Source organism: Telopea speciosissima, chromosome 8 (genome assembly GCF_018873765.1).
Source record: "Telopea speciosissima isolate NSW1024214 ecotype Mountain lineage chromosome 8, Tspe_v1, whole genome shotgun sequence".
Classification (NCBI taxonomy): Eukaryota; Viridiplantae; Streptophyta; class Magnoliopsida; order Proteales; family Proteaceae; genus Telopea; species Telopea speciosissima.
Window position 1 is genome coordinate 54,957,199 of NC_057923.1, and position 17,467 is coordinate 54,974,665.

At 39.1% G+C, this 17,467-nt stretch overlaps 2 protein-coding genes across 3 annotated transcripts; one reads left to right on the forward strand and one right to left on the reverse strand.

Annotated features, from left to right (window-relative positions):
* The first annotated feature begins 317 nt into the window (after window positions 1–317).
* On the forward strand, window positions 318–15,411 carry LOC122671487 (UDP-xylose transporter 3). Of its 2 annotated transcripts, none has more exons than XM_043868731.1 (8): window positions 318–584; window positions 856–1,063; window positions 2,432–2,616; window positions 2,871–2,938; window positions 5,103–5,235; window positions 6,893–7,054; window positions 7,173–7,445; window positions 14,854–15,411. In XM_043868731.1, exons 2-8 carry the CDS (start codon window positions 943–945, stop codon window positions 14,968–14,970), a joined length of 1,059 nt encoding a protein of 352 aa, XP_043724666.1. In that variant the 5' UTR covers window positions 318–584; window positions 856–942; the 3' UTR covers window positions 14,971–15,411. The 2 variants fall into 2 exon arrangements, with proteins under 2 accessions (XP_043724666.1, XP_043724665.1); XM_043868730.1 differs by having other exon boundaries at window positions 318–566; window positions 858–1,063.
* A 73-nt stretch (window positions 15,412–15,484) lies between these two features.
* Window positions 15,485–17,058, reverse strand: LOC122671486 (protein DETOXIFICATION 53-like). Its single transcript, XM_043868729.1, has one exon. It carries the CDS (start codon window positions 17,027–17,029, stop codon window positions 15,599–15,601), a length of 1,431 nt encoding a protein of 476 aa, XP_043724664.1. The 5' UTR covers window positions 17,030–17,058; the 3' UTR covers window positions 15,485–15,598.
* Window positions 17,059–17,467: the final 409 nt, after the last annotated feature.

Consider the following 17,467-nt stretch of genomic DNA (forward strand, 5'->3'; position numbering starts at 1 on the left):
AAAATAGAAAGAAAGAGAGATAAAACATTCGCCTTTCATTGAATTAGACTCGAAGTTGGTTAATCTTTTGAGATTGGCATGTGGTTTGTGTGATTACCCGAAAAAAAATAAAAAATTGATTCTAAAATTTCATATATGGTTGATATATATCATGCCCACTCTATCCAATGGCTAGAATGGATAAATCATTTGTTAAAAACTGTTTTTGATGAGAAATCAAAGGAGGAGGAGGTGACGGTGACCCCACCAAGCAAGGCGGGTCTAGCCATTATAATAGTGAAAAAATACAGAGAAGCTATCATCCCAACTACGAGAGAAGGATCTTTTATTGTTATGCATTCCTTCCACGGTGAAAGTCACCCAATTATTTTCGTTTAAAAGACTAAATCCGTAAGCACCGGCGTTAGATATGCAAACCTGTCCTTCATTTCTCTTTTGCTCTCTCTGAGTTTCTCTCCAGATGTTATCGTAAAGTTTACGAAACCAAATTGTGAAAACCGACACAGAGTTTGAAACAAATTCTTTGTTTTAGAGCATTAGAAGAAGTATCTGATACAGCTCCAACGGTGAGAATCCTCAACGAATTGTCAATATCTATGTACATTACCTTCTGATTTATTACTGATTTCAATAGCACGGACTAGTAGATCTAGGGTTTTCAAATGCTGTATTTGTGCAGAATTTAATTCGATTCTTATTGAATTGTAAAGGAGCTAATTGGAGTTGCAAATTTGAATTCGTTGCATTTGAGCTAGTTTCGGTTATTAATTGCCATTTCTTTGAGGCTGTCGGGATGAGGTGAGGAGCTCTGTTTTTAATTACCTTATTTATTTAAATTTTTTTTTTTTGGATTTTAGTTTCATTGAGGTTGGAGCTGTGGTTTCCGATGAGTTAATAGTGCTGGATCCAAATCGAGGAGGTGGTGATTACAGGACGGAGAAAATGAGTGAGACCGAGCGGTTTCAACTTGGCACCATCGGTGCATTGTCTCTGTCAGTGGTTTCGTCGGTGTCGATCGTGATTTGCAACAAGGCACTTATTAGTACTCTAGGTTTCACTTTTGGTGAGTGAACCATCTTTCCTTTGTAAGATTTTGTTTCTTATGTAATAATTGTAATAGGATGAACTAGGAGAATGCGTGTATATGGTTTTTACTGTCAACGCAATTTAAGTATGTTTTGAAAGGGGGGGGGGGGGGAAGGGATCGTTCTTGTTTGGTTATATCCAATTTGAGTATAAGATTTTCAATATCCAGTTGTCTGATTTTGAGGTCTTATACTGGATCTGTATGAACATTGCAACCTGTTTAGTGGGCGAGTCTTGGAGCAACGGTTAAGTTGCACTATTGCAACCTGTTGGTTGCGGGTTTGAAACTTGGAAACAACCTCTCCTGCGAAGCCAGGGGATAAGGCTGCGTACATTACAATAAGTAATACAAAGGCAACATCTTGAGATATTTTGTTGAAATGAGAAACTATGAAAATATCTTCCCATAAGGGTACCTACTTAGAATAATGTTGTTATAATAGAACAAAGAAATTGGTGTTGGTATCTTACCAGCTGAAAATATAAAGAGACTTCCTTCATTTAATTAGTTGGACTAACGTGTTTTTGCTCCATCTGTCTTTATCCAACATATAGTATGCCAGTTTGAGTTGATTTTGGGTTCAATATATGATGCCATTCACATGCTTTCAAAGTAGATTACAAACAGCTAAAGACATGCCTAACTGTATCTGTTTTGTACATTTAGTTTCATTATAGTATTTTTAAAATTTTCTGGATTTGTGTCTTCATAAGGGTACTATCTTACCTTCCCATTTTACTCTTTATAGTTGCGTCTGGCCCTTTTCTCCATCCTCTTATGGTGCTGAGAGATAGAGTTAGAGAATGGTTGATCAGTAATTAGGCACTTCCAGCAAATAGTTGATGCGTAATCTTTATAGATGCCATGAAGTACTGTCATTATTCTGGAGTTCCTTGACATTATAAGCAATGATATTGTTTATAGCTTTGTAATATATGTACTCTGTGAGGTCAGGAAGGTTTGATTCATGTTACGTAAATACCAATACTAATGGGACCATGAGCAGGGACCATTCTCTTGGAGTAGTCAGTTCAATAGCAGCACTCCATTGTCATTAGGAAGATGGGACATGGATTATGATTTTTAAATCTGTTGAAATATATCAACATATGATAAAATGAAAGCTTCTGAGGAGAAAATTATGAGGACAACTATTTCTGTTTGGCAATACAAATGAAACATTTGACAGTATTTTTTGACCCTATGGATTCATAAATCATGACAAGACATGGCTAACTTTTTTTTTTCCCATGGAATTTCTTAACCTTTATGTATTGCCTCTCTTTTAGAAAGTTTCTTCAGTGTGATTGTGATATATTCTTAACTCTCATCTTGGTGGTGCAGCTACAACTTTGACTAGCTGGCATCTTCTAGTCACATTTTGTTCCCTTCATTTGGCATTATGGATGAAACTGTTTGAACACAAGCCTTTCGATGCACGAGCTGTAATGGGCTTTGGAATTCTTAATGGGATCTCTATTGGACTCTTGAATCTTAGCCTGGGTTTCAACTCTGTTGGTTTCTACCAGGTAGGATCCCTTCTTCACCCCCCCTTTTTTTTTGTTTCCAACTGTGCTCTAAAATGCTTTTGGAGACCATCTTGAAGGAGAGGATAGTGGAGTAATCTCAAAAGCATGTAATGTATAAGAAACTTGTTATTGCTACTTGCTCTAGGATTATATTCTACTACTAAAACCTTTCAAAAGGTGTTAATGCTTTCTAGTATTTATATCGTGACTGCCTATTATGGAAGATGATTCATTGACTTTGTTATGCTTTGCAGATGACAAAGCTGGCTATCATTCCTTGTACCGTTCTTTTAGAGACTCTTTTCTTTAGGAAGAAATTTAGGTCAGTCTTGATCATACTCTTGCCCTTGCTATAAGAGGAAGTTGCTGCTTTTTTAATGTGCTCTTCTGAACCGATTTGAGTCTCTGAAACCATTTCTATTTTTTAAGGGCATTTTCTGTTTTTGTTATGTTTATGTCTACTGATTGGCTAATGATAGTGTCATGAATTGTGATGAATATCAATGGTTTCTTGATCTTTGTGTAGTGATATTTTTAAGTTCTTTAAGCAATTTGGTTGTGGCTAAGGTGGTGAGCTGGTGGGGACTATCAAGGCATGATCAATGCACTTTGGTACCTATGCTTCGACTGTTGACTTGGTGTTAGAAATGCCATTTGATTGACCAATACACTTTCATAGACATTTAAATAATTTAGCCACAGACCACATACTGCTATTCTGTACCTATGATAAACATATCTCAGCAATTATTTTTAGTATCTTTACATCTAAATTCCATTGCTTACAATATGCACTTTGCAGGTTAATATCCACTGGAAACATTTATCATACTTTTTTTATCGGTAAAAAGAAACTAACAATTTGTATTTTATTCTTCAAAGTATATGTACAAGTTTTAAAAAAGAAACTACCATTTAGTATTCTTCAAAATTTGTACTCTATATGATTTTACTTTTCTACATCATATAAATATTATGCAAGTTGTTTTTCCCTTCCCCTTATCCTAGCTTCTTGTTGTTGAAGATCATCTATTTTTATTTGTGGAGGTAGTTTACCTTCAACCACAGTCAAGGGAGAATCCCTTGACCAAGGGGTTTGGATGGCGTGCAGAGGGTATCGGGGAACAGACGAACAGTTGTTGGGGGGGGGTTATTGTTGACTTCGTACTATATAGGGGAGGACAACATTTATGGCTCTAGATGGGTTTACGTTTCCTTTACCCATGGTGGAGGAAAACTTTCTCCTTTATTTGTATCAGACTATTTTGAATTAAAAAGTCACTATTTTTTAATCATTTAATTGTAGGCTTATTTTGTAATAATTTTGATTCTTTTAAATCTAAAGGTTTAAATAAATTGAAACTGTGAGTGAATTTTACTTTATTATGTTTTACATTCATGAAATGGACATGGCATTGCACAGATACTATGATAACATATTAAATTTATCCAATAATTTTGATCACCCTTATGATCACTTACTGAAATTTCTAGCTCTATAAACTCTTGAGTTTATGCAAGATTTGATGGATATTTTTCTAATGTAGCTGCTTAGGTGCAGAAATACTCTTTCTAGACTATAGTACTATAGTAGGTCTTCGTAACCTGATCTTGCTGTGATTGAGTGACTTATAAATTACAGTGGTAAGATCAGGGTATGAAGAAGACTGACCATGCAATCTGGAGTCTGGATCCATGATTGAATGGGAAATGGGTATTCTTGTTAGGTGTTTTGAGTGACTAATTTTTAATCCTGTTTTCTCTAGTTCTTTTCTTTATTTATGATGTGACTGTAGGAGGGCAACTTCGCGAGCCAATATTGGAAAGGCAGAGACATAGTGTTTTTTAGTCTAGAGGAGGAATGCAGTGTATAATTAAGTTTGATAAAGCTTACAAAAATATCATTTAAAATTGACAGTGACACCATAATTGGTGTCTACTAATTTTCTATGCTGGAGGTCTCAAAGTATCTGTGAGGGAACCGTCATGATTAATGAAGTTTCCTGTTTGCAGTTTGAATCTTTTATTGGCATTTAACCTTTTGATTCAACATCTTGTAAGTAGTTTCTGATGCCAATCCTTATAAAATGATAAAACATATGTTGCATGAAGTCATGAACAGATACAAACTAGTAAACTAGAGGAAAACACCCGTGCTTGCATATCTCATTCATAGGTATTGAAGAGGTGAATGTACATATTTGTTGGAGCTTTGATATTTTCTGGCAGGTCCATTGTGTAACAATATGATTTGAAGTATCCAGTGGCAGAATTTAAATATTGTAATTGCATATTCTTTCCATGTTATTTACTGCATCAATTCTGACTGAAATTTTGTTCTTCACTTGGATGCATATTATTTCCTTGTTATTTACTGCATCAACTCGGACTGAAATTTTGTTCTTCACTTTGGATCTGTGCTTGTCTCTTATGTCTTGTATGGTTGCCACTTTGTTTACTAATTCTTTTTCTGATCCTTACCACAGTAGGAATGTCCAGCTCTCACTTTCCATCCTCCTCTTGGGTGTTGGAATTGCAACTGTGACTGATCTGCAGCTCAATGCTCTGGGTTCTGTTTTGTCAATGCTCGCAGTTGTTACTACATGCGTTGCTCAGATTGTATCCTCAAGTGAAGTTGCCTTCTGTTTATATCTTGCTTGAATTCTTCCTTTTAATATATTTGGTTATTAATGCAATTATATTTTGATGAGAACAAGCAGGATTCTGTTTGATCTAGAGTCAACTTGGATGCATAATTTGGCACCCTATTATTTGAATATTTTGGTGGTTACAATTTTCTGCCCTCTAAATTGGCAGTAGTAAGGCGTAGTAGGAGGTTATACTGGCCCAAGGATAATATGCTTTCAGTTTACTTTAGGGCTTTCCCAACTGCCTTCCTTCAGATTCAAAGTCTCTACTTCATAGCCTGCTCCTGGTGGTCCTCCTGGTAAACAGTGTACCGCTTCTGACTATTACTGACAGCTGACTGAATGGAGGCATGAACCATAGGATTTCTTAGGAACAGGATTCTAATGAGCCCTAAGAAGGCACCAACCAAGTAGCCTTTCTTTGAAACATTAGAGCCAGCCAGAATTTCGCTCAGAAGAGGTGTTCGCTCCACAGGGTGGTCTACGATCAGGTGGTCGAGATGTGGTGTCCAGTCACTCACATCGGTGAAGGCTGCGCTATGCCACCTGTCCTTACCTGGGAACACTGCCCACACCCCTGACGTGCAGGCAGGCACTGCATCCCTACTGCTGTTCAAAAAATTGGTACAGACAGTTGTGAATATTCAATCTTTTGAATATCCGATCTATCTTTTGAATGGTTTGGATAAAAATTGCATACATTGCTGAGGAAGATCCTAAAACTGATGCTCACAAATCATTTGGTTGACTAGATTTGGCATAGTTGAGGAAAGAAGATATCTTCACTAATGAATGCATTGAAGGTGTCTAGAAACAAAATTTATGGTAATAAGCTGTTGCAGTGACATTTGTGGTTGTGGTACTGTCTTCCTTGCCATGTCTTTGATCATTGTGGCTTACAGCAAATCAGTCAAAAACTTGTCCATCTATTGGGATTGGCAGTTGGCACTTTGTTCCTCTCACTAGATGAAAATTTGTGGAGTTCTTTGGCTGATTTTTTGTTGTTGGTTCTGGAAGAAGCAGAAACATGGAGTTTTGCATGCCACTAGACAAATCATTTGAGAAGTAGTAGGTATAGCAATGTCTCAGCAACTTAATTTCCTGTTGATTTGTGATCAGTTGTTGGCCAGAGATATTATCATGATGTTGGATATGTTGACCGTCTGCCTGAAGATCCAGGCATCAAATTGAATTTTGATAATGCTGTTTGGGAATCCGGGAGTTTCTTTGGGGGAAGGGGGCATCCAGAGAGCGCTCAGGATTATTTGTTAGTTTGCCTCGAGATTTAATTACTGAGGGTGGCACAAACTCTTGTCGTTATTTATTTGGTGATTGTACAGGACTGTAAATGGTTCCCCATATTCCTAGTTTAGCAGTTGAATTGGCGACGTCCTGAGACAGTGTCGTAAATGTATGTGGGTCCCTGAATGGACATGCTTTCTTTATTATCTTTATTCTGTATTGTTTTTCATGTGTTCATATGGTCTTGATTTCTTTTGTATCTTTTGTTCATACTTCATATTTCTCTTTCTTTCTGTAATAAAAGTGCATTCGTCATAGAGAATTGTTTCTTATACCAGCATAAGTATTTCCATCTGTTGTTTAAGATCTTGACCAGTTCTTCTCAGATGACCAACACCATCCAGAAGAGGTTTAAGGTTTCTTCAACCCAACTTTTGTATCAGTCTTGCCCCTATCAAGCCATGACCTTGTTCATTGTTGGTCCATTTCTAGATGGGCTTCTGACTAATCAGAATGTTTTTGCTTTCAAGTATACACCTCAAGTGTTGGTGAGCACTGAAAACCTTTTCTTTTTTCGGGTTTTTATTATTTTTTTTATTTTTAAAATTTCCTGCTTAAGTTATCTTTTGGGATGTTCTAATTGTATTTCTATAATTTTTATTGCAGGTATTCATTGTCCTCTCCTGCCTGATTTCTGTCTCTGTTAACTTCAGTACATTTCTTGTAATTGGAAAGACATCTCCTGTCACCTATCAGGTCCTAGGCCATCTGAAAACATGCCTAGTTCTGGCTTTTGGTTATGTTTTACTTCGGGACCCATTTAGCTGGAGAAACATTCTTGGGATCCTGATTGCTGTTGTTGGAATGATACTGTATTCTTACTGCTGCACTCTCGAGAGTCAGCAAAAAGCCAGTGAAGCATCTGTACAGTTATCACAGGTATTACCTGCTCTTTACTTCTATCTTGTTTTGTTCTTATGACCCTAGAGTTCTTGATGGGATGTCAATTGGCTGGGAAAATTTTACCAGATGGACCCCACGTCTAGTACAATATATATTTTTTGGAATCAGATTTAGAAGTTCTATAAAACATAAGATATCTAGGTAATCTCTTAAATTCAATAACCTTGTGCAGTAACTAATGTAGTTTAGAGCCAAGAGATCTCAGCCGTGGGGCCTAGGAACTCGTACTCCTACTGTCAACCATCCTATTAATTTTTGTGCGAAGGGTCTAGTGGAGCCTAGTAGTTGGTAAAGAAGCCCAAGAAAGGTTTTCTTTTGATGTGGAAATGTTAGTAGAGATTTGTCATGGACTTTTTCTTGAGTAAGTGGATCATATCCTATCTATCATGTTGGAATTGGGTGTGTCTTGTATGTTGCGGGTCCACATAATTATAATTGGGTCTGTATTTTTAATTGAGTCAGTTTTTGGGTCCATTACATGTACGAGGATAGAATTGTAATTGTGTGGGGACTAGGATTTTTGGGTTCCCTATATATTGTCTTTGAGGGAAAATTTAAACACAAGCAAAGGGAGATCACTTTGTGAGGTGGAGAGTGGTGTAGAGAGTTTTTCTGGATTAGTGAAAAATCTCGGGTTCTCTCGGGTCCGGTGGATGTAGGCATTCGTGCCGAACCATATTAAATTCCTCGTGTTGTGTGTGATTGTTTTTTGGTTTCTTCCTTGGGTTTGCGAATTCATCCCTAGCAAGTGGTATCAAAGCGGGGTTTGATAGATCATCGCAGGTGGTGTGTGAAGATTTGGGAAATAAGTGCTGCGCAAGGAGAGGGAGGAAGGAAGGAGAAGTGTGTGAATTGTACGGAACGAGAGTCATGCGAATCATATGGAAAAAGAAAGATTTGTAGGTGAGAGAAAAAAAATGAAAAAAAAGGTGAAGTGTGTGGGTGCGTATAGAAGGGAGGAGAGAAGTGACAAAGCCGCTGTGAGTTTTTTATTGATAAACAAAAGGTGGGTGGAGTGAGGTGAGTTATTACCATCGGAAAAAAGAAGAAAAAAGAGTTCGTACGAAGGGAGAAAGTTGTACGAGAATTTTTTGAAAATAAAAGGTTTTTTGAGCCAATTCTGTATGGGTTTGGGTTCTGTACGAAAAATCTGATTTTTTGCATAAGATGTGGTACAAAGGTTAGGTGTTCCTAAGGTTTGTTCAGTGTTCTGGAGTCGGTGAAAGGGACGGATCGGGAAGATTATGCTTTGTTGGTTTAGATCTTGCAAGTTTGCGCAGATCAATGGTGAATGGTGATTGGGTTCGTTGAGGTTGATGACTACCATAAAAGGCACAAATTGGGTAAATCGGATGGGGATGAAGGGTTTGTGCTTCTTTATAGAACCTTTCAGTGGCCATAATGACTTCACTTTGTGGCAACAATGGGTGAAGAATAGATGAGAAGGGACAATCAAGGCTCTTTGGAAGAAATCGGAAAAGTCAGAGAAGGGGAAGGAAGATGAGTGGCAAGAGTTGAGGGATCTAGAAAACAACATGATTTAGTTGTATCTTGTGGATAACACTCTTCGTGAGGTCACCGGGTTGACAGGTCTAGAGGAAGTTTGGGCAAAGCTAGAGAGTAGATAAACGTCTAGGTTGTTGACAAATTGGCTATTTTTTAGGAAACAATTATATGGCCTTCGATATTGTCATAATAGCAAAATTTGAGGTATACTTGGATGAGCTCAACAGGATATTGACAGAATTGTCAGCTCTAGATATTAAGATTGAAGAGGATAAAACACTTCTTTTGTTGGTTTCACTACCTCCTTCATTTGATCATATTGTGACTACATTGTTGTTCGGTGAGGATACTCTCAAACTTGATGAGATTATTTGTTGATGAATGAGACTAGTCAGAAAAATAATGGCGAGGGTGCATCAGAGGAGGGTAGTACTTTGGTTACAGTTGGTGTTTAGGGTCGAGGCAGATCAATTCAGAGATTGGAACAGTTCGGCAAGTACAAGGATCACTCCAAGTCGAAAGATCTCAAAATAACTTGCTATTATTGCGAGGAGGAAGGTCATATAAACAGGAATTGTCGCAAGCATAAGGAGGATAAAAAGGGAGGATAATGGAGATAAATCATGAAATGTTGTTGTTGTGGAAGAGTCTTGGAGTGATAGAGATATCCTTCGCACTACTTCATTAGGTATGGATACTTCATATTTGAATTTTAGAAATTTTTTTTTGGTAAAAGAATTTTAGATTGTGGTCCATTTCATATGCGTGCAGTCATGAATCCGTTTGCTACATGTCATGCATGTGATAATAGTATTGTCTAAATGATAAATAATGCGGAAAGCAAGGTTGCCAGGATTGGGACCGTACAGATTCATATACTTGATGGGATTATGCGAATTTTACCTGGGGTGAGGAATATGCCGGATCTAAGGAAGAATTTGATTTCATTGGGAACACAAGATTTGAGAAGTTTTGGATGCTCATCTAAAACTGTTGTTCTTAGGGTTTTCAGAGGGGTCATGGTTATAATGTAGGGATGGACGATTGAGAATTTGTACAGACTTGTTGGGAGTATTGAAACATGTGGAGCTACTATTGGAACTCATGCAAGAGGTACAAGTGGACGAAAAAAAATGCATATGGTTTAGGTGATGAACAAGTGCAAGTCTGGAAAGAAGCGGTGTCTTCGCTTTAGATTTGGTCAGTAACAGTGAACTCGTAGAGTGGGCTGCAGCAATAGGAGAGGTGGAGTCACGTTACATCGTGCGCTTGTGAGCTGTATACACCCTGGGTGGGGTGTGGGCCATGCCTATTTGTGTATGGCGGATGGGTAAGGAGTTAAGGACACCCCGAGTGGGGGTGTGGGCCATGCCGGTTGGGTATGGCGAATAGGCAGAGACAATGACGGAGTTTGCAGAGTCGACATCAACACCAGTCTTCTATAGAATGGCTTGCAGAATCCATGCCAAGGTGGAGATTGTTGGAATTGGGTGCGTCTCGTATTTTTATGGGTCCACATAATTATTATTCGGTTTGTATTTGTAATTGGGTCGATTTTTGGGTCCATTACATGTATGGGGGTAGAATTGTAATTGTGTGGGGGTTAGGGTTTTTAGGTTCCCAATATATTGTCTTTATGGGAAAAACCTAAACATAAGCAAAGAGAGATCACTTTGTGAGTTGGATAGTGGAGAGTGTATTTGGATTAATGAAAAATAGATGGTTCTCTTGGGTGGATGTAGGCATTCGTGCCGAGCCACGTTAAATTCCTCGTGTCGTGTGTGGCTGTTTGCTTGGTTTCTTGAGTTTGCGTATTCGTCCCCAACATGCCCTGCAACTAAGATTGTAGCTAGCATACCCAAATGAGCCCAACAGGGATGGGGCTTGCAGTAATATAATTACCTCCCTATTCACCGAAAAATATATAATTACCCAAGTACCATCTTTGAGCACATTTTGTTTGATGCAGCAGAATCTTGGACCGGGCCGACCCAACTGGTGCACTACCTTGGACCGACCCAAACCCAGTTGTGTATTCAAATGGAGATGAACCGGATCCAAATATGGTTTTATTCTGGTAGATATTTAGGATTTTATTAGGATAACTACGTATGGAGATCTTTTAATTTGGGTAGGCTTCATAGGATGAGTTTTAGTAAGTTTTAAATTGGCTTTTTTTTGTTAAGAGTCCTAGAGTAGTTGTTTCCTTTTTCTTATAGTCTTTTATTTTTCTTATATATATGGTTGTAACCAATGTATTGGACAGATTATTGAAGAATGAATTGAAGCCTAAGACTGTGCGTGTGCACTCTTTCTCCCCCCCCCCCTCTCCCCTCTGCTTCTTCTCATGATTTATTCTCTTTCCCCCCTGCAATTTTGATTTCTTCCCAACTTCTCCTTCCTCTTTTTCGGTCCCCCATTATCTGGTGTCAGAGCCCAAACCTGTGAATCTCTCTTTTCCCCGTTCTGTTCTTCTTCCTCCTTTTTTTTTTTTGTCTTTCCTAATTTCTTTTCTCTGCGGTTGTGACCGAATGACACCAGCCACAACCCCCACCTTCCCTTTGATTCCTGGAAAACCTCTCCCCATCGATTCCCACTGCAATAACACCCCACCCATTTTGTTTTTCCCTGCTGTGACAGTGGGGAAAAAAAAAAACCAAAAGAGAACTCCATCTCTCTCTTCCGTAACCTACTGTCCATTCCCATTCCTCACGATCCCCAAAGCCAACTCCCCACTGCCCATTGAAATCCAGCCTTTTCTCTTCCGATTCCCCTTAGCAGAACCACCCTTCAGTTCCACCGATTGAAAAAAAAAAAAAAAAAAAAAAAAAAAACATAGGAAGAGAGAGCGAGAACAGAGAACCAGAAGCAAAAGAAAAAAAAAATACCAGAAGAGAGGCAAGAGACACAGAAACAGAAACCAAAAGGAAGAAAAAAGAGAGAGAGAGTGAGAATTGAAGTAAAAAGAACTCTTACCTGGTTCGAAGCTCCTGCCGCCTCCTCCTTCAAAGTTGAACTCCTCCTTGGCATCGAACTTCCGAGCCTGGTCTGACTCGAACTCCTGTTCCAAGACCTCCGCCATTTTCTCCGCAAGCTTCCCTGGAGTTGCAGACTTCTATAGGAAGACCACCACTGTCGGTAATTAGTATACCCCTTTCCATTGTTTTCTTTTTTTTTTCGATTGACCCCAATACTCCTCCCATTGTGCGACTTGGCTCCACTAGCTCTTTTTCTGTTTTTTTTTTTTTGTTTTATGTCCTTTTAATTCCCATAATACCACTGTCCTCCTTTATTCCTTTTACACTTCTATTATATTGATCTTCCAAGTATACCCCTCCATCTCATGTTTCCCTGATGTCTCTTATTTAAAAAAAAAAAAATCTCCAGTAACACCCATCTTCCACTTATTTCCTCTTCACCTTTAATTTTATCTTATTCCCAGTTTACCCTTACCCATCGTTACACCACATGGTTTTTCTTTTCTTTAAATCCACTACCCAAATGAGTCCTGAAGAGTGGACCAGAATACTTCAACAAAATGACAAAGCCATAAGAATCCTTCAAGCAAACCATGAATGGTTGAAGACTGAATTAAAGATCCAACATGACAAAGCCATAAGAGCCCTTCAAGCAACTAATGAATTGTTGAAGGCTGAGTTAAAGCTCCATAATCAGATTTCGACCTGGGCAGTTGAAGATCAAAATGAAATGGACGGTCCGATCGAAAAATTGAAATCCCATGATAAGACCCAGGCAGTTGAAGATCACAATGAAATCAACTGTCCGATCGAAGAATTGAAATTCCATTATCAGATTTCAATCCAGGCAATGTCGTTGGCCGATGAACATCAAGAAATCGTGACGGATTAGATTTCCATCCAAGCGATGCCGTTGGCTGATGAACATCAAGAAATCATGGCGGTTGATTGTTTAGTTGATCCATTTGAATATGTGCTTTCCCATGGTTACTTCAATCAATAATTCAGCTCGTGGATTTTATACAAGTTGGATGTGGACTGATAGTTGACGTCGCTAGTACGGTTTTGATTCTCTCGTTCTACAAAACGTATGGATGAGTTTTTCTGACCTCTGGGAGAATTGATGCAGTAGAATATTGGACCGTGCTGACCCAACTGGTGCACTACCTTGGACCGACCCAAACCCAGTTGCGTGTCCAGATGGAAATGAACCAGATCTAAATATGGTTTTATTCTGGTAGATATTTATGATTTTATTATTTATTTAATTGGGATAATTATGTAAGGAGATCTTTTAATTTGGGTAGGATTCATAGGATGAGTTTTAGTAAGTTTTAAATTGTCTTTTTGTTGTTTAAGAGTCTTAGAGTAGTTGTTTCCCTTGTTTTTTTTAAGTCTTATTTTTCTTATTTATATGGTTGTAACCAACATATTGGACAGATTATTGAAGAATGAATTGAAGCCTAAGGCTGTGTGCGTGTGCACTCTCTTCTCCCCCCCTGCTTCTTCTTCTCATGATTTCTTCTCTTTCCCCCCCTGCAATTCTGGTTTCTTCCTAATTTCTCCGTTCTCCTTTCCGGTCCCCCATTACTGTCCTTTTGAATTATGGACTAGTTTCAAGAGGCTTACATAATGGTTGGGAAGTTATACAACAACAACTCAGCCTTATCCCAACTAAATGGTGTTGGCTGCATAGATCCTTGCCCTCCAATCAGCTCTATTCGAGGTTATACTTGATACAAGGCCTAAGCTATGCATTTCTTTCCTCACCACCTCTCCTAGGGTCATTTTAGGTCTGCCCCTTGCTCTTTTGGTTCCTTCAATCTGAATCAAATCTCTCCTCCGTATTGGAGCATCCAAAGGCCTCCGTTGAACATGGCCGTGCCATCTCAAACGACTTTCTCGTAGCTTATCATGTATCGGAGTCACTCCTAAATCGGCTCTAATATGATCATTAATTACTTCATCCTTCCTAGTTTTGCCACACATCCATCTCAACATCCTCATCTCCGCTACATTGAGTTAGTTACATAATGCTTCTTAACTGTCCAACATTCCGTGTCATATATCATAGCCGGTCGTATGAGCGTCCTATAAAATATCCCTTTTTCTAGGCCCAAGTACTCTGACCCTTGATTAAGGAAGACCAATGTTGGAAGGGGAACTAATTCCAGATATCGATTACCAGCCTATCCCTAGACCAAGGGATTGATCAGTTGACCAGGCAGGAAGACCGAGTCTCATTGAGTAAGGAGAGACCAATAGAGTGGAACAGACAGCTGACAGCTTGTGATTGAGAGACTTTCCAGTTGACAGAGAAGCTATTGCAAGAGATAGGGAAAAAAAGACAAATGGCGCACAGATTGACTTATTGCTGTCTATCGACCTCTGCTGCTGCCTTTGACTAAGGAAGGGAAGAGAACGGATTGAGTCAGGACATAAGTTTTAAAGGAATACGTCAATTACACAACACTCTAGGTGTTAAAAAATGTTATTTGCTATATGTTTTGATCTATACTAAAAATGTTCGTAAGAGTTGCTTAGGAACATTCTTTCAGCCCTGATAGCATCACACACATCAGTTTCACATGCATGGGGTTGGCAGGAATAAAAACTTTGTTCCCCTCAAGCAACAAGCAAGTAGGTCACAACAGTTGCATACTATCCGAGCATTCTTATCTCCTAAAATTCATTCCTAGGCATAGTCAGGAAAACATGAGCTGGCTTTATTCCTCTTTCCCATATTACCCAAGAAGGAAAATGGTGAGTTATTTTCCTTTGCCGCAGACTGTATTATGGTATAATATTTGTGTTTTCCCCCCCCACAATTCTACATAATTTGTTATGTCTATATGAAAGTATGCTGATTTAGTCTACTTCTCATTTCTGAATTCTCCCAGGCAAAGGAAAACGAGTCTGATCCTTTAATTGGTGTGGAAAATGGAACTGGGATTGTGAATGATGGTGTTGTCCCAACAGCCCCAGTCTGGAGCTCAAACAAAGATCTTCATGCATAAAGGTTTCTCTGATCTTCATTAATCCACACGTGGGACAGATAAACAGTACTGTTCCAGAAATGGAGATGTCAGGAACGAGGGGATGGTCTTAATGAAGTTCATCTACTAATGGGAGAGTTGTGGTTTATTTAGATAACAGGGAATCAGTATTATAATAGTTAGCATAGTTGAAAGAAAAATACATTTGTTTTGCTTGAAGTTTTGTCTTCCATTATTATATGAACCAGGTGCACCAACAAGCAATTTCTCTAGTTGGATGCAATGCAGTTAATTTGTCAGTTGGTATCATTGTTCTTGAATACTGGGTAAAGAAAGATGATTTGTTAGGATTAATTACTTTCGATAACAAAATTATTATTTTCTTTGTGATCTGTGATGAAAATGAAGACTTGCAACTTCCCTGATCAAGTCACTTGTGTCTCAATTAGATGATGTATTCATGAAGCCTTGAATTTTCTTTTCGCTTAATGTTTGAGAAGATTAACGATTGCTAATTTTGCTTGCTTAGAATACATTTATGTATTTGAGTTAACACTAAAAACATTATATTGCTGCACTTTGAACAGTAAGACCATCTTATATCATGATGAGAAGGAGATTAGTTGAAACTCAATGGTATTTTCAGATATCAGTGAAGCAAACTGGCTTCCAAATCATCTGAACGTTCCTCTCTAACCCTAGTCAGCTCCTGTGCTCTATTTGCTTGGTCCTCCCAATCAGTTCTGACCAAAGTAATCAACATCATAGCCAAGCATGAAACTTCTGCTACCCCAAGCCCAAGCCACAGCCCCACAAATCCTTTCTTAAGAACTACACTGAGGAGAACTGCTACGGGCAACCCGATGAGGTAAAAGGAACCAAAATTTATATTTGCTCCAACCTTAGGCCGTGCAGACCCTATCAAGACTCCACAGGCAGCTGTCTGGGGAGCATTGCCAAGCTCACAAAGTCCTAAAATAGGAAGTGCAACGGATGTCAAAGCAAGAATCTGTTCCTCTCCTGTGAACATCTTTCCCCACACATTCCTCACAGCAGTTGTAAAGGCCACAGCTAAGAGCCCACATGCTGCTGCTACAGAAAGCCCAACTATCGCTGCCAATCGAGCTCTCGCAGGCCGGTTAGCCCCCAACTCATGGCCCACACGAGTTGACAGACCCATACTTAATGAATGAGGAAATACATAGATTAAACCTGTGGTCTGGATAAGTATTCCCATTGCTGCAATACTGGCCTGTGGATTGATTAATACCCCACACAGAAGCTGCATGAGCTCGTACCACCACCATTCTAGGCATACCGACAATGCACTAGGCAACATTAGAACCAGTAAACGCCACCAACCCTGAAACCATGAACTCACTGATGCTCCACTCCAAGGCTTTAATGCTTGTTGAGAAAGAAGCAGATACACCAATAATCCAAGATTCAAGTTCCAGGAGTGAAGAGCTGAGGCCAGGGCAACACCCTTCACCCCCAAATTCAATTTAATCACAAGAAAATAATTGATGGGAAAGTGAAGAACCGATGCGAATATTGCAGCCCAGGTTAGGGGCATGGCTAATCCTTGGGTCCTTATGAAGATCTTCAAAGGTTGGAGGAGAGCTTGCGCGAACAAGTCAGGGAGGGAGTAAATGAGGTAAACCTTAGCCATCGATGTAACAGTCGGGTCTTGACCCACCCAAAGCAGGATGTGTTCCACATTTAGCCAAAGAAATGAAATAGGAATGGTGACAAACAAGAGGAGACATAGAGTCTTTTGGAAGGTTTGGCTGAGAACAGACCACCTCTTTGCTCCAAATGCTTGGCAACAGATGGGTTCCATCCCCATCCCTAGTCCTTTGATCACGGAGTAGCCAGTGATGTTTGCGAATCCAATGGACAGTGAACCCCCGGCCAACTGAACGTTTCCTAGATGACCTAAAAAAAGCATGGAGATGATGGATCTTGAGTACAAAAGAAGGCTTGTCAATAGTACTGGACATGTGATCTTCGCCAGACATATTAGTTCCTCAAAGACCTGCAAAGAGTCACAAAAATTAGGATTAGTACTTCTCAACATAAAAAACAAACAAATAACAGAGAGAGAGAGAGAGAGAGAGAGAGAGAGAGAGAGAGACAGAGAGAGTTTCTGTTCTGGCCAAATCATGGGCCAAGGTAGAGACTAGAGATAGGTCCAAGCTCCAAATATGGGCCAAGACTTTCTCTTGGGTTCCAACAAATGGGCCAGGCTTTATATAGATTTGGACCATGGCTTGGATTAGGACTAGGTCCAAGCTCCAATTACGGGCCAAGCCTTTATTCAACTATTAATATTAGGGGGCCGGGGTTTGGGAAGGATTTCCTACATAACTGCTCTCTTTGGTTGGATTTCTATTTCAATTTCAAAGAACTATTTCAGTTTTTCAGGCTGTTTGGTATGATTTTGAACCCAATATTAAAAAAATTGAAATTGGAAATTTTGAAATAGATGGGGAGCTATTTTGCAATTTCTGTTTCA

What these genes read in the sequence shown, in the direction of transcription:
- LOC122671487 (XM_043868731.1), top strand. Translation starts at nt 943, where the DNA reads ATGAGTGAGACCGAGCGGTTTCAACTTGGCACCATCGGTGCATTGTCT. An exon ending in TACTCTAGGTTTCACTTTTG is followed by an intron (nt 1,064 to 2,431) that starts GTGAGTGAACCA and finishes TTGGTGGTGCAG; the next exon opens with CTACAACTTTGACTAGCTGG. An exon ending in CATCTGTACAGTTATCACAG is followed by an intron (nt 7,446 to 14,853) that starts GTATTACCTGCT and finishes GAATTCTCCCAG; the next exon opens with GCAAAGGAAAACGAGTCTGA.
- LOC122671486 (XM_043868729.1), bottom strand. Translation starts at nt 17,029, where the DNA reads ATGTTGAGAAGTACTAATCCTAATTTTTGTGACTCTTTGCAGGTCTTT.